The following is a 15,303-nucleotide window of genomic DNA, read 5'->3' as shown; positions in this document are numbered from 1 at the left end:
TAAATGTTTCAGTCACAGGGCAGACAGCAGAGAAGGAGAAGCAAGGCAGGAGCAAGCTGGCTGTAAGGCAGGAGCTCAGCGAAAGAGCCTTTATGAAACACTCCCTTTCTCCACTCAAAGCCAAACAATGGGGAAAAGAACAAAAAAACAAGCACAAAGAACCATCTTTGCCAACACACAGCTAATGACAACCATTTGTTTCTACTTCCCCGACTTCATTTATTGAAAGAAGGATGATAATTTGCTAGAACAGTCAGAATTCGACTTCCTGTTTTCTTTCAGATCAGTGAGATAACATCCATTGCAAACTGCATGCCAGAGTTGTACAGGGCTGTACGTAGTGCCTAGCCATACTAAGTACACGAGAGACTGCAGGCTCCAATCCCTTCATCTCCCTACTTTTCCCAGTCTGTGGTCAGTCTTGGGATCAGCAATAATGGCCTGAACTGCTACGATGGCTTCGTTGATCTTTGTTTGCAGCTCTCGGAGCTCCTCTATGTGCAGCAACCGCAGAATCTGGGCAGCTTCATTGATAACAGCATCTGGGTGAGATGCAGAAAGTCGTGTCAAGCATTTGTATCTGATTCATGCTTGTGGTTTCTCATGCTTAAAGCAGAGGCAGAACTTGCCCTGCACAGGGTGCTCTGCAAAACCTCGCTCAGCTCCGTGCGGCCCTCGCAGCAATCCCCAGCTAAGTCAGGTCAGTACAAAGTGCTCCAAGCAGTAATTCAGTTGGACGTGGGGCAAAAGTGAAGGCAGACCAGGGAAGCCCAGGACACCTGACTGCTGCCTGTGAAACAATCTATTGGGTCACACCGACAGATGCCTCCAGTTAGATGGAGGTAAAGCAGGGAGCTGGAATGCACGGGAGAAGCACAAGGGTCCTCTGCTGGTAGGAGTAAGCTTGTACAAGACAGCAGCAACAAGACACATTCCTTCCGTGTGCAAGAGGGTCTGCTATTGAAAACTGTTTAGAGTAATATTTCAATAATGATATATTCCACAGCCAAGATTTGTGCTTTTCTGTTTCAACACAAAAAGCTCAAGAGTGCTCATAAATAAGCTGGGAAGGAGCAATTCTTTCCACTGCAGGCTCCAGAGGAATGGGGGTGGGTTTTTTTTTCCCCTCTGTACACATTATCTATTTGACAATTACACACTTGACAACGACAAACATTGCTGTTTAGAAGTAAAATTAAGGGACCTGCTTACCTCCTGTGTCAAAACCAAGAATGTGTTTCTCTAAGGCAACGGGCAAACCCTTTAAAGAGAAAAAACATTGCAGGTACAATTAGAAATGTCACATTGTACATTTGGCAAATAAAATACCACCCCAGATAATCCTGGAGAGGACACCTGAGCTTTGCTTCTACAGATACACGTGACAAAAAAATCATCGTGCTTGATTACACCTGCCTTTGTGTTCTGAAACTTCAAACCCAGGGCACCAATAACAATAATTAGTCTTCATCCTGAATAATATTCCCCCTACTTGTTGAGTGAGTCCCACTGAACACACACTGCCCATATTCAATCCTTAAAAGGCTAACAACTGCACTGCAGAGCACTCAATGCAGCCACATCCCTAAGTCAGACAAACAATAAGCATGCACAAACTGGGCTTTCTTAGTAACTATTGCCTTTAAACAGCTGCCAGATGTCAAAGCACTGGCTGAATCGAAAGCGAGCTGTAAAAGTCCCCTGATTGAGTTTCTCAAGCACTGTACTTGCAGCCTCCATCAACATCCTCAGAAACATTTGCTCAAGTGTTGAGCTTAGGAATAAACCTAAACATTAAATTCTGAACTCTTGCTCTAAGAAACAGTGCAAGCACAAGTTTTATTAGTGCTCATTTCTAAGTACTGTTTTATTTCTTTACCTTCTCCAGCCACGGAGAAGTCACAATGAACAATCACTCCCCACCTTTCAATGTGCACATGCATTTATTTAAACAGTGACAATCTTAAGCTTTTGCTTTTACTATGCAGCTTCTCTCAGCATCTGACTTGCACAATAAAATCACCACACGCCTGCCAACTGCAGGCACCTCCAACGCTGGGTGACCACAGCAGCACTTCCAAAGCAGCTGGTGTTTTCAGACATCCTGGAAGCACAGCACTGCTGCTTTCCATGTCCTCCTCCCACACCCTTGCTGTGAGCTCCCTTTTGGCTGCTCCCTCTGCTGCAGCCCATTCTTGGCAGAGCAGTGGTCTTACAGGCACTGAGCTGCTGCTGGATTCCAGCAGGAACACGTTCACCTGCACTTTAAGCAGGCAGAGGTATAGCTGCCCCAGAGTGATCTGAAGGGCTGCTCCAAAGCTATTTCATCCACTTAATCCTCCTCAGCTGTGTGTGAGGGTGGATGGTGACGGGACAAGGGGAATGGTTTTAAAGTGAGACAGGGGAGGTTTGGGTTGGATATGAGGAGGAAGTTTTTGAGCCAGAGGGTGGTGAGGCACTGGCACAGGTTGCCCAAGGAGGCTGTGGATGCCCCATCCCTGCAGGCATTCAAGGCCAGGCTGGATGTGGCTCTGGGCAGCCTGGGCTGCTGGTTGGCGACCTGCACACAGCAGGGCTTGGAGCTGGATGAGCACTGTGCTCCTGTGCAACCCAGGCCGTGCTGTGACTCTACCTAGGACACACTCACCCAGTAAGAGAAGCCTGAAACAGGCTGAGTGCATATCAACACAAATATGAACCCTATCCAGACAGTGAATACATTAAATTGCAAGCCATTCACAACATAATTCAAAAAACAACCAAACCTTTCTTCTTTATCTTTAAAACTTTAGCTTGACAGCTCAGGATAAATCTCACTTTATTTTGCAAATTTAAACCCTGAGCACAGAAGAGTCTCCTCAGCACAACCCTCCCGTGCATCCTTCATGGAAGCTACTCCTACACCTATTTTATCTTCCAGCACCATATCTTGATATTGCCAAGAGCACAGCTCGTGACATTTTGTATAAAATTGTCAGCCACGCAGAAGCCAAACAGTTATAAACTATTTCTAGGGACAAGACTTAATTACACAAAGTGTCACTAGCTAGTATTCTGGCTATTAACGAGCCAGCCAAGGCCAGAAAGAGATTTATGCTCCCCAAGCTCCTACCCTGTGACCCAGTCAGCCCCTCTCTTCCAGTCATTTTCTTCCTTTATCCAGCACGTCATGATTCTGATGACTGCTATGGGCACAAAGCTGTTCCCCTGCCTCTGGCCCCCTGCCTCTCCTACACCTCCACCCCATTTGGAAATTAATATTTGTAGTAAGAATACACTCTTGGTGACATCATGACATTCAGTGACATTTCAACCTAAGACCTGACCACACTTGAAGAGCCCACTAATTATGAATCCTGTCCTCAAATAAAGCCCCTGCTGCTCAAACAGACACTTCTGCCAAACTGCATTTTGATCCCTACAAGGCAGCTTTGCAGCTACGTCAACAATAATAAAAAGCAGCCTTTTACTAAAAGCTATAGAAACTAAAATGAATAAAGCAGTCCCAGCTGCCTGCGTGTTTTCCTACTCTTTTATGTCTTTGGATATATAAAAGCCCAAAGCTCTGATTTCATGTTCCAAGGCTTCTGGCAATTACTGCACTGCATCTCTGTGCACCTGCGACTGCCACTTAGTAAACACCACAAACAGTGTTATGATAACAAAGCACAGACTGCTCTGAGCAGCTGCCAGAAGGGATGGAGGGCCTTGCCCTCACTGACCAGATCCAGTTGCTTTAGCAGGGCCATTCCTCAGCACACACCTGCAGGGCACCAGGCTCCCCTCCCTGGCTGGGCCCAATGCCATCAGCTGCTGTGCCAAATGCTGGACGATCTGATGTTTAATTGCTGAAGTTTCCTTCACCATTTCTCACTTGGGGGGGAGAAGGGAGAGAAGCCAGGTGGCCAACATCCTATTCTTCAAACTTACGCAAAGACTTCAGCAGCAAAACACTCCATAAGAGGCAAACCCCACCTGCTTATGCTCATGCAGTTGACTCCAATGAAAAGTCAGGGCACACATTTCTGTGGATACTGTGGCCCCTTTGCACTGAATAGCAGCAGTCACCCCTCAGCACACTCCAAGATGGGAAAGCAGCTATTTACATGTGCTATCATACAAATATTTGCACACGACAATTTTTCCTTACTGCTCTCTGGGTCTTTCAGAATCACAATTGCTAAGTGAATTTCCACCATCCTCTTAAACGAAGTGCTTAAACAGAACCCATTTTGACCAATGAACACCAGGAAGGATTGATAAAACCGTGCAGAGTGCATACAAACCTCTTTGGACTGATTGGCCTTCGCTATGGCATCCTGCGTCAAGCGTTCCTGAACCAAAATGCGAATTGCCTGGGGAGAAACATTTAAGGACCAGAGTAATTAATTCACGTCTCGATGCACTTCAGACACCACTGGATCAGAAGCTTCAAAGCACCAGGAACAGCCAAGAAAGTTTGCTGCTCCTAGAACAAGTTGATACCGCTCCCAAAGCGACAGCTTCAGTTTTGTTTTTCCTGAGCTTTGTGCTCCCTGCACTGTGCTGTTCTGCCTCTAACTGCAGCAATTCCTGCTACTGGGATCTTTTAGGTGATGTGGACCTGGGGGTATTGATGGATGCTCAGCTGAACATGAGCCTACAGTGTGCCCAGGTGGCCAAGAAGGCCAATGGCATCCTGGCTTGCATCAGAAACAGTGCTGCAAGCAGGAGCAGAGAGGTGATTGTTCCCCTGTATCCAGCACTGGTGAGGCCGCACCTTGAGTACTGTGTCCAGTTTTGGGCCCCTCACTGCAGGAAAGATATTGAGGCCCTGGAACGTGTTCAAAGGAGGGCAACAAAGCTGGTGAGGGGTCTGGGCTGATGAGGAGAGGCTGAAGGAGCTGGGAATGTTCAGCCTGGAGAAGAGGAGCTCAGGGGAGACCTCATTGCTCTCTATAACTTCCTGAAGGGAGGCTGCAGTGAGCTGAGGGTCGGCCTCTTCTCTCGTGTCATCAGTGATAGGACCAGGGGGAATGGCTTCAAGCTACGGCAGGGGAGATTCAGGCTGGACATGAGGAAGTGTTACTTGTCAGAAAGGTTGGTCAGGCACTGGAATGGATGCCCAGAGAGGTGGTGGAGTCACCGACCCTGGGGGTGTTCAAGGAAAGGCTGGATGTTGTGTTGAGGGATGTGATTTAGTGGGAGCTACTGGGAATAGGTGAACGGTTGGACTGGGTGATCTTGAAGGTCTTTTCCAACCTTGGTGATTCTATGATTCTATGTGTTGAACCCCCTTTCATGGGCAGAGAAACCTGAACAAGGCTACCTAAGCAGGTGTTAAAAGGAAATATTTATTTCTAGACGCAGGAACAAAAAGAGCCTCCACGATCCTGCTGCTCATCTGCTCGCACTGCTCCAAAACTCAGCACAAAACCACACTGAGCTGTCACTTACTGATACCTACAGCTGAAAATGCCTCTAAAAATAACTGAAGGAATACCAGGCAAGCAGCGTTCCACCAAAAAGCACTTTGTCTGTCAAACACATTCCTCAGACTCGGCCTGATGAATAGCTGAGTGCGACAGAAGCAGTTGTGCTGCTTCATGTTTCTCTCCACCATTTCTCCTGGTTTTGTTCACTATTAAAGCTGAGAAGTGAGACTGCAAAGTTACCAGTGGGAATTGCTACAAGTCTTTCTAACAGAGGTGACTGCCCTGGACGTGGGAAGTGATTTGATGAGGATCTTAGCTTGAAATTCCAGCAGTGACATCAGAACTCATAAGAGAATTCTGAGCATCTTTTGCATTAGGAAGTGTATCCAACTGTGTTAAATAAGTGTTTCCTGATTAATTCTTCCAATTTAAATTAATAAAAGGGGGATTCCAAATCCCTCTCTGCTCACTCTGACCAAGTTCTAGCTAGACATCTCTGGCAGGCTTGCAGCTTCTCACTTTTCCCAAGCAGCCAGAGTGCCCAAGCCTGAATATGGATCATGATTTCTATGTATGGGCATCGCTGCAAGCCTCCTTCACATGGAATAGAACCAAAAAATCTCACTGACATGTTCTGCTATCATCAAGCCTCGAAAAGCAGCATTACTGTTGTTCACATAACGTGAATCACCACTGCAAGAATCTGTTCTTGCAAGTGAGAGAAGGAAAATGCAGACTGGTTGCTTTGTCCAACTGCTTACAACCAAAAAAAAAAGTGAGACTAGAAATGCAGAAATAAAGACAAAATGTAAACATGTTCAGGCAGAAAACATCCTGCTTTCTGAGCTGTTAGTGCCAATTAGGTGGATCCTGATAAAGTTTGCCAGCCTTGAGACTGTCCTGTAACAGCTGCTGCAGGAATTCTGCTGGAGGGCTGAGATAACGCAGATCCCCAGCACGCCACTCACTGCATCTCCTCTCTCTTCTCACTTCATGCCTTTGTGGAGTATTCCTGTTTTGTTTCCTTTCCCCCTTCAGAGGTTTGATATCTGAGACCCTCACCCTCCCTAAGGATTTGTAAAGGACCCAAGGGTTATTTAGAGAAAGCAAAGGAGGACAACAGACCAGAGAGAAGGGAGGAGGAGCTGATGGGAAAACTACAGGGCATCATTTCCTAACGAAATGCTTGGCAAATGTGCTGTGCCTGACAAACCTGGCAGTCTTCTACTACAGGGTACAGCACTGGTAGATAAGGGAAGACCAGGCACCATCTATCTGGATCTGTGCAAAACATTTGATGTTGTCCTGCAAGACATCATCCCTACACTGCTGTGCTGGGAGGCATCCCTGCCCATAGTAGGGCTTGGAACCAGCTTTCAGGTTTTCAGGTGCCATCCAACACAAACCATAATGGGATCCTGCAATATCTACATATAACTCAGCTTAAAACCACAGCTCCTGCAATAAATGGATGTTGTCTTGTTTGTCACCAAAATAAATTTGATGCAGTGACAGACAACTCACTTAATTCCCATATTATGACATGATCACATAAGAACTCAAGGCTGCAACTATCTCCCTAAACAGGGTACCTGGAGAGGCTAATCTCAACAGATAACCAGAGTTCCACCACGAAATCACAAGCTTTCCCATATCCATACCGAGATGCTTTAGCAAATTAATTAGCTTATTTGCAGCACTTAGAAATTATGATTAGCTGACACGACCAAAGTGACTTCTGTGCTGTTTAAAATCCTCTGCATGACTTAGGCTCTATGCTTTCAAGCTTTTCATTGCTAAAATTGGACTACAATGCTGTCCTTCCAGCCCATTCCTCCCTATGCCTGAAGTGCACTGAAACCTCACAGAGCAGAGACATCAACTGGCCTAGAGCATTTCTAATCCTCAAAGACAACTCTCAGCCAGCACTGGAACTCCAGGAACATGGCTACAATCAAAGTGTTTAACAAGATAATTACCCTGCATTAATTTCCACAACTCACACTGCATCTTATCTGCTTGAAAGACACACAACAGGATGAATTTTACTTTCTTTGTTCCTCAGTGAGTCCTGGGTCTCAGTAACTGCCTACCACAGGCTATCACACACACTGCAGGGGATGAAAAGGAAGAAAGAAGGTCTGAAACCTGTGAAGCTCACCTTCAGCATTACCAAATAATCATCGTGTCGCTGGATTTGAAGCAGATTAGCTAAAGCCATCACTCCAGCCTTGAAATCAGGATTATTCACTGGAAAAAAAATAATGAAATAAAATGATCACAACAAAAAAATGCTGGTTTAACCGGTTGCAGAAGACAAAATTAGCTTTCTGGTTCCATGGAACCAGGCTGCCCTCGAGCATGGGTGAGGCGTGGATGCACAGCAACCACTTTGTTACTGCAGCACAAGGAAGGGCTCAGCCTGGTGCAAGTTTTAAGCTGGCACATAGCTAGGATATGAAGGAGGACACAGAGCAATGAAAAGATGCCACTAAGCTCATCAGTCAGCTTGTGGGAAGCCATCCAAGCTCAAACAGCACCGTTTTCAATGCAAAACACATCAAATGCATCTCCTACTCCACAGGAAATCAGTGTTGAGTCTTAACAATTAAAGGCAAGAGTGAAGACATTATCTTTTAGAAATCTTTCCATCACTGTAGAGCAGAACTGGTGAAGGCAGGGCCAACTCTTAGCTGTCCTTCTGTAGGAGTAATGGGAGAAGATTTGAAGGATTTAGGGCTATTTCCTTGCAGTTTTCCCACCAGTTCTACTTAGCCAGCATGAAAGTCACAATGATTATGGAAGAAGTGGCTGTGGAAGACCAAGCCAACAAGTGACAGACTTGTGAATGATGCAGCCTTTCTGCATCCAACATCACTGTACACTTACCATCCAAGTTAATCAGTGGCTCTGCATTTTTGGCTGTACTGTCAGTATGTTTAGCACCATCAGGGGTGGAGTCCTTATACTTGTCAGCTGGTAAATTAAGAAGAAAATACGATCACCATTAGGGCTAATTAAGAAAGCAACTAGCTAGAAGTTTATAGCCCAACTAGTTTGTGGTGACCACCCCTGGGAGATGTGGTACATACCCAACAGCATCCTCAGCTCACATGCTGCCATTCTGGAGCTCCTCAGTGCCCCAGGGACAGTTGTCCTAACAGCCCCCATCTGCCCAAAGCTTCTCATTGCACCCACAGTAGCATCAGAGCACGGCTCACACTCACATAAGTCATCATGCACTCAATTTAGGCAATCCTGCAACCTCCCAGAAGGAAGCTGAACAAGCTGCAACTTACAGTTCTTCTACTTTAGAAATCCAGCAAATCAGCCAAGATTGGCCCTTTGCCTTAAGGAGCAGCATATGGAGGGTCAGGATTTGAGATGGCCCTGATCAGTGAACAAAACATTAACAGAGGATTTGTTTTTTATAGCCTGAAGCACTCAACCATGAGCCATAATGGTGCTCTTCAAGTATTTTGAGGTGATCTCTGCTGGCTCTTCCACGTTCATAGAACACTGACACAAGGGAGAAAGCTCACTTCCTCCAGTACTACAGACTAAAAACCAGCTCTGTAGATTGCCAGCATTCATATCCCCATCCTCATCTTGGACAGAGCCCTGCCCTGCAGCAATTAAAGGTAATGGAAAACAGTCCTTTGGCTATTATGTTTGCCACCAGTAATTAGATTTGTATCTGCACTCCTGCTGCAAAGGAAATTGCTACTGCCTGTTGAGGTCAAATTCAACTTTTTCATCCATTTGTCCCAGTTCCCAAGGGTTCAGGATCAGCTCCCAATGAAACGTGGTTTTCAGAAGAACTTATTTCAACATATGTAGCATTAAAGAAAAAGCACTTCATAGACTTTGAGGTAAGTTCTCAAAGGCAAAAGCAGATAGAGAAACGTATCAATATATACAGAGGGTTCTGCTATATCCAGAAATTAAGAGCAAATGTGAGTATGTTGCTGCACTGACCCACAGGAACAGAGCTGAGAAAAACAGCCCACATCTCAACATGGTGCTGTATCAAGCAGATCAAACAGCTTTACTTTTTTTAAAGGAAAACAATGTATACTTCTGACACTGTCATAATTTCATTCTTTCTTAAGAATGTATCTTTCTTAACTTTAAACAGTCAAACAGGTTTTCCTTCCACTTTTAAGTATTAGATAAACTCAGTCATACCATTATCTCCATACTCCAGCCTAACTGCTAACCCAAGCAGCCAGTCCACAGTCTCCTGTCGTTCCTGCATTTTGAAAGGACAGTTTACATCCTTCATATACTGTGGAAGAGAAAGAGGAGAAACAAATAGACATTATTTATAGGCTGGAAGGAAACACTTGTATAAGTTAGCTACAAGCACAGAACTGATTTGCAGTCGCTTTCCCACAGCCAGCAGTTGGGAAGATCATTACTAAGAAGCATCAGTACAAAACATCCCTGCTGCAGCATCTGATCCATCTGAGGAATGCAAGGGGCACTTAGTCTTTAACACTAAACATTTAATAATGCTTTGAATGAGTAACATTCCCTGTCAGACTGACAACCAGAGAATCCAAACACTCCTTCCTCTGCTGTCTGCTCTCTTTATACAGTGAGAGGAGGCAAGGGAGAAGAACAGAGAACAAAGTACAGCAAAAACTTCCTATCTCAAGCAGGAAGGATGCTACCTAAAGCCTTCACAATACTGCTATCAAGGTTCAGCAGCACCACCTGCACAAAAACCAGAGCAATTCTATTTCCAAGGGGCTGCATACAACAGCAAGATGCCACAAGCACTGCTGACACCACAGCAGTACCAGCAGCCAGCAATTCCAACATCATTCCTCTTTAAAGCTCAGAATGCTTCCCTCCTGCCATCAGTTTTGGAACTTTAGGCTTCCACTTACAAAGTGTGTGCACTACCAGTCCAAACCTTGTGGGCAGGGAAGAAGACAAATGGTTCCTGGGAACACGAGTGAGACAAATGGGCACTGAGCATAAGGAGCAGTTTTCAGCTCCTCAGTGCTGTTGTGAGAGAAAGGCAATGGAATCCAGCACAGAACCAGCAGCCCAAAGTGAGTCCAAATGCTCACAAGCACACAGGAGATCACAACCAGAGCTATGGCTGCTTGCCACACTTCATGTTAGCAATGGAAAATCATTTACTGACAGGACAGTAGGTTCAGAGAGGAGATTCAGTAGCTTCATTTCATATGCTTGTAAAGCCCATATTAGGCTAATCCATTTTTATTTTGCCACATAAAAACCATAGCACAGAAAAAGAAGCTGTTTATTTGTAGCCAATTTTCTACGTCAAAAGCTAAATCAATTTAGGCAAGAAATATTAGGATAGATGCTACTGCAAAAACAGGCTTGAGTGAAATTTACAAACAAAATGTTTCACCATCTTCAACTGCAGCATGGCCTCAATTATATATTTCAGTTCCTAGAAGCAGAAAACATTCAGAGACAGGACAAGGGGCCACTCATTTACACTCAACAGCTACAGAAAGCCTGTATGTGTTCAGGTGAGACACATTTGTGATTGGAATAAAATACCTTCTCAAACGATTTGGGCCAGTCATCACTGTGTATGTTTCTTAAATTCCCTCGGTCTTCAATCTTGTAGTGTCTGATTTTCTGGTCCTCCAGCCAGACAATAAAATTTCTGAATTCTGTTTCATCTGCAGGGAGAAGTAAACACAGCAAGAATTAACCAAGACCTTAAGGGCAAAACCAAGCCCTCAAGTTTGGAGCCAATTCCTACAAATTCTGTGTCCCTTTCTTACCACAAAAAAAGAGAGATACACACCACTACCTAAAAATCACACAGCCCAGTCTAACTTCTGACCAAAGCTCAACACTCTGAGCTTTCTTCATTTCTCAAGTGACTTGGAATTGGCCACAGTCGATGGACAACACTAAAAGGCATCAGTTAAGAGACTGTTTTCATTAGGAATACAATTATAAATGTTACTAAGCAAAGAAGGGAAAGCAAAACAATGACACTGAGGGTTTCAGCGCCCAACTCTGTTGCGTGGACAAACACATCACATGCTGCAACAAACCCCAGTCTGTCCCTAAGAACAATGCACCCTCATCCCGTGACTCTGTAGGGGCATTTTCTTCCTTCTTCTCTGTTGAGTCAACTTCTCTTGGTTGTTGAGCCAACATTTCATCATTTGGAGTTGGAACTCCACAACACAAAGGCTGTGGTCCAAAGGTAACGGACAAAACAATTACTCTGCATCTGTGATTTGCAGCACTTGGGCACCACCAGCATTTTGATAATCATCAGTGAAATTTTGGCACTGGATGAGTTTCAGAGACCTGGATTAATGAGGTAAATATCCTCCTGTAGCTCAGGCTGGGGTAAGCAAAATGCTTTCCCATCAGGGACAAACCTGCTATGCTACTTCTGCCTGCCAGGAGGGTCTCCTCGAAGCAACATGAACGCCCTACTTCCAGTGAGCATGCTGTAAGAAACAGCCACAGCCACAACACACATGGAGGAAAACTTTCAGTAACAACTTCAACAACTTCTACACCAACAAAGCAAGCCTTTGAGGAGAAAGAATGTTAGCAGTAAGAGCTCAAAAAGCACAACACACGAAGCTGACAGTGGACGCCATTTTTTCAAAGAGAAATGAGCCAACCAGAAGCACAGAGGGCAAGACAATCCCTTACAAAGACCACAGAATGGTTTGAGTTGGAAGGGACCCTTAAAAGCCATCTGATCCCACTCCCTGCAACAAACAGGGACATCCACAGCCCCACCAGGTGCTCAGAGCTACATCCAGCCTGACCTCGGGTGTCTGCAGGGATGGGGCACAACCACCTATCGGGGCAACCTGTGTCAGCACCTCACTACTCTTATTGTAGAAGAACTTCTTTATGTCCAGCTTAGATCCCCCCTCTTTTAGTTTGAAACGCTTTCCCCTTGTCCTGTCACTGCAGAGCCTGCTAAAGCATCCGTACCCCTCTTTCTTACAGCCCCTTTAGATACTGACAGGCCACTCTCAGGTCTCCCTGGAGCCTTCTCTTCTCCATGCTGCACAGCCTGTGCTCACAGGCAGGTGTTCCACCTCTGGGATTACTTTTGCAGCCCTCCTATGGACACGCTCCAACAGGCCCACATCTCTCCTGCATTGAGGACTCCCCATCTGGATGCAGCACTCCAAGCGAGGACTCACAGCACAGAGCAGAAGGGCAGGATCACCTCCCTCACCCTGCTGCCCACACTATGTTGGATGCAGCCCAGGATACAGCTGGCCTTCCATGCTGTGAGGGCACGGTGCTGGCTCACACCCAGCTAGGAATCTCCAGGTCGTTTTTGGCAGAGCTGTGCTCCATCCTTACGGCTCCCACCTTTATTGACAGCAGGAGGTACAACGGCCCGAGTACAACACCTTTCCACTTGGGTTTATCAGGCTTCATGATATTATGATATTATTCAGGCCCCACTCCACGCGGCCTGAAGCTTATGACTGCCTCACTGCAACATTTCAAACCACCAAAGCGCTGCAAGAAGGAACATCGCAGCACCGACACAGATCAGATCTGCCACCTAACCGCTCCAGGGGAACCCCTGTCCTATTAACACACGGAACAAGCAACCCTGCTCCCACCCACGACCCCCGCACACACAGAGAAGGAGCAAAGCACAGCGCAGCGCTTCCCCGGGCTCCCTGCGGGCCGCGCTCTGCTCCCAGCCCCAAGCAGGCCTCACACAGAACCCAGGCTTCCTGCCTTAAACCTAGGCCTCTCTCCACACCCTGCGCTCTCCCCGCCGTGGGGAAGCCCCGAAACCCGTCCCCGCGGCCCTCACCCCTGCAGTTGAAGCCGCCCGGGTTGTGGTAATCGAGCGCCGTGAGCTTGCGGCGGAACATGGCGCTACCAACTCCGCCGGGCCCCGCCACTCGCCGCGCTCAGGCAGAGCCGCCGGGCCGCACAGGAAGTACCGCCTCTATAACGGTTATCTCGCCTCCTATTGGTTTCCGCGCGCTGAGAGAAAAGCGATGCGACCAATTGGAGAGCGAAGAAAGCAGCCGGAACGGAAGTTGACATCCATCCAGCTTTAACGACACGGCGGCGGGTGGGCAGTCCCACGGGGCGGGGATCCGGGCACGGCGGTGTGGTCTGGGCGGGCCGCAGGGACGGGTGGGAGGGACCTCGCAGCCCCCAGCACCACCTCTGCCGTGGCCTGGGTGCTCCCACAGCTCAGCTGCCCGGGGCCCGCGCGTGGCCTCGGACACCTCCAGGGATGGGGCACCACAGGCTGAGCAACCTGTGCGCATGCGTTCCTACTGCCTTATGTGAGCTGAAGACCAGCGGAGGGTGTTCAGCCTTTAACTATGGCTGGGAAAAATCCCTCGTGTTCAAAAAACTTGACAGTTTGATAGATGACCATTACGTCATGGCCAGCACAGGGGAAAGGACTGTGAGAGAGCAGTGCCTTGCCTTGCCTTGCCTTGCCTTCCTTTGCCTTGCCTTCCTTTGCCTTGCCTTCCTTTGCTTTGCCCTGCCTTGCATTGCCCTACCGTGCAGAGCCCAGACCCCGCTCTCTCACTCCCAATCCCTCTACAACCAACAGGCCAGGTCACCTTCCCTGCAGCCTCCCATTGCCCCTGGCACCCACACACCATCACCACCACAGCCTTGAAACAAATCCCAACTTTATTTCCAACGATTACACAGACCACGCGGGACGGGGATGCGCAACACCGCGACGCCGACCTCCCCGCACTGCCTTCCCCCACAGCCCACACCAATGGGCGAAGGGCAAATCCCACACCGATGCTCCATGGATTTTCCCTTCCATGCCCGGGATGGAGGCAGCTGAGGGCTTTTGCATGGGGAAACGAGCAGTGCGAACACGGCCGCATTACTCTTTGTTGATGTATTAAGAATTCCTGTTGTAAAAGATATGAGTCATTAAAAAACTTCTTACAAACCATGGCAGCGCTCAGCGGAAATTTGGCATCACAACGACCAAGACAAAGGGTTGGGGGTATTTACACGGCCCGGGAACACCACGAGCGGGGCCGGCCCCGGGCGCGCCATCCCACTGCCAACCAGAGCTAGAAAAAGAGTATGAAAAGGTAGAAAACCCAAAATGCACTTGAAACGGGCTAGAAAGATTCTCAGAAAGGTACCTAAAGACTATTGCCCTCTTGGGTAGCTGTGGTTTGGGGCTGATGGGGACATGGCTTAGTGGGTATGGTGGTGGCGGGTTGGCGGTTGGGCTTCATGATCTTAGAGGTCTTTTCCAACCTTAATGATTCTGTGATTTTATGGGGTGAATGCAGAGCCCAGAGTACCTTATGGGATCCCGGTGCTACTGCTGGGTGTGGAGCATTGGAGTGTCCTGGGGGCTCCTGGCAAGCCATGTCCTCACGAGCATCTGACGGCCCCAAAAGGGGGCATGTTTCCCGCAAAACTCTGATTGTGGGTGATGTTGGACGTGGGAATGAGCCATCACCCTGGCACAGGGCTGTGTGTAAACACAGCATCAGGCACTGCAGGAGCGGGGTGCTCTGGGCATCATCATGCTGGCACTCTCCCGTCACTGGGGGGGAGTGGGCATGAGGACGGGCAGGAAGAGCCGGGCAGGGAGCAGGGAAGAGGCACAGATGTGTGGGACAAAGGAATGGACCTAGGAAAAAGAGGCCAGCACTGTTTTTGGGGTCTGCAGCTGTGTCGGGAGGCGCTGCGGGGGTCGGCTTTGCCACTGGCATCACCTCCAACATCACATCCCGCAGCATCTCCCGCCGGCCTGTGCTGTCAGACAGAACAGAAAACCCACAGCGGGCGAGCAGAGACCAAACCCCATCCATGCACTACAACCAAAAGCCGTCACAGAGCGCGAAGCAGCGAGCACAACACCATTCACCGCGGGGCG

General features: G+C 47.7%; 1 protein-coding gene across 1 annotated transcript; it reads right to left on the bottom strand.

Moving 5' to 3' along the window:
• Positions 1 to 194: 194 nt before the first annotated feature.
• RTRAF (RNA transcription, translation and transport factor) lies at positions 195 to 13,373 on the bottom strand. The gene is made up of 8 exons (XM_052696682.1): positions 13,231 to 13,373; positions 10,962 to 11,086; positions 9,603 to 9,702; positions 8,304 to 8,390; positions 7,576 to 7,664; positions 4,287 to 4,355; positions 1,213 to 1,261; positions 195 to 542 (listed from the first exon to the last, which is right to left on the bottom strand). The coding sequence occupies exons 1-8, from the start codon at positions 13,289 to 13,291 to the stop codon at positions 388 to 390; spliced, it is 735 nt and encodes a 244-aa protein (XP_052552642.1). The 5' UTR covers positions 13,292 to 13,373; the 3' UTR covers positions 195 to 387.
• Positions 13,374 to 15,303: the final 1,930 nt, after the last annotated feature.

Source organism: Tympanuchus pallidicinctus, unplaced genomic scaffold, assembly GCF_026119805.1.
Source record: "Tympanuchus pallidicinctus isolate F22 unplaced genomic scaffold, pur_lepc_1.0 scaffold3, whole genome shotgun sequence".
Taxonomy (NCBI): Eukaryota; Metazoa; Chordata; class Aves; order Galliformes; family Phasianidae; genus Tympanuchus; species Tympanuchus pallidicinctus.
Note: the sequence above shows the minus strand (reverse complement) of the source record. Positions and strands in the feature narration are given on the sequence as shown.

Excerpts from the sequence above, each read along its gene's own strand:
- RTRAF (XM_052696682.1), bottom strand. The coding sequence starts at position 13,291 with ATGTTCCGCCGCAAGCTCACGGCGCTCGATTACCACAACCCGGGCGGC. Across the intron at positions 11,087-13,230 it reads GGGCGGCTTCAACTGCAGGG|ATGAAACAGAATTCAGAAAT; the intron begins GTGAGGGCCGCG and ends TTCTCCCTGCAG. Across the intron at positions 7,665-8,303 it reads GCCACTGATTAACTTGGATG|TGAATAATCCTGATTTCAAG; the intron begins GTAAGTGTACAG and ends TTTTTTTTCCAG.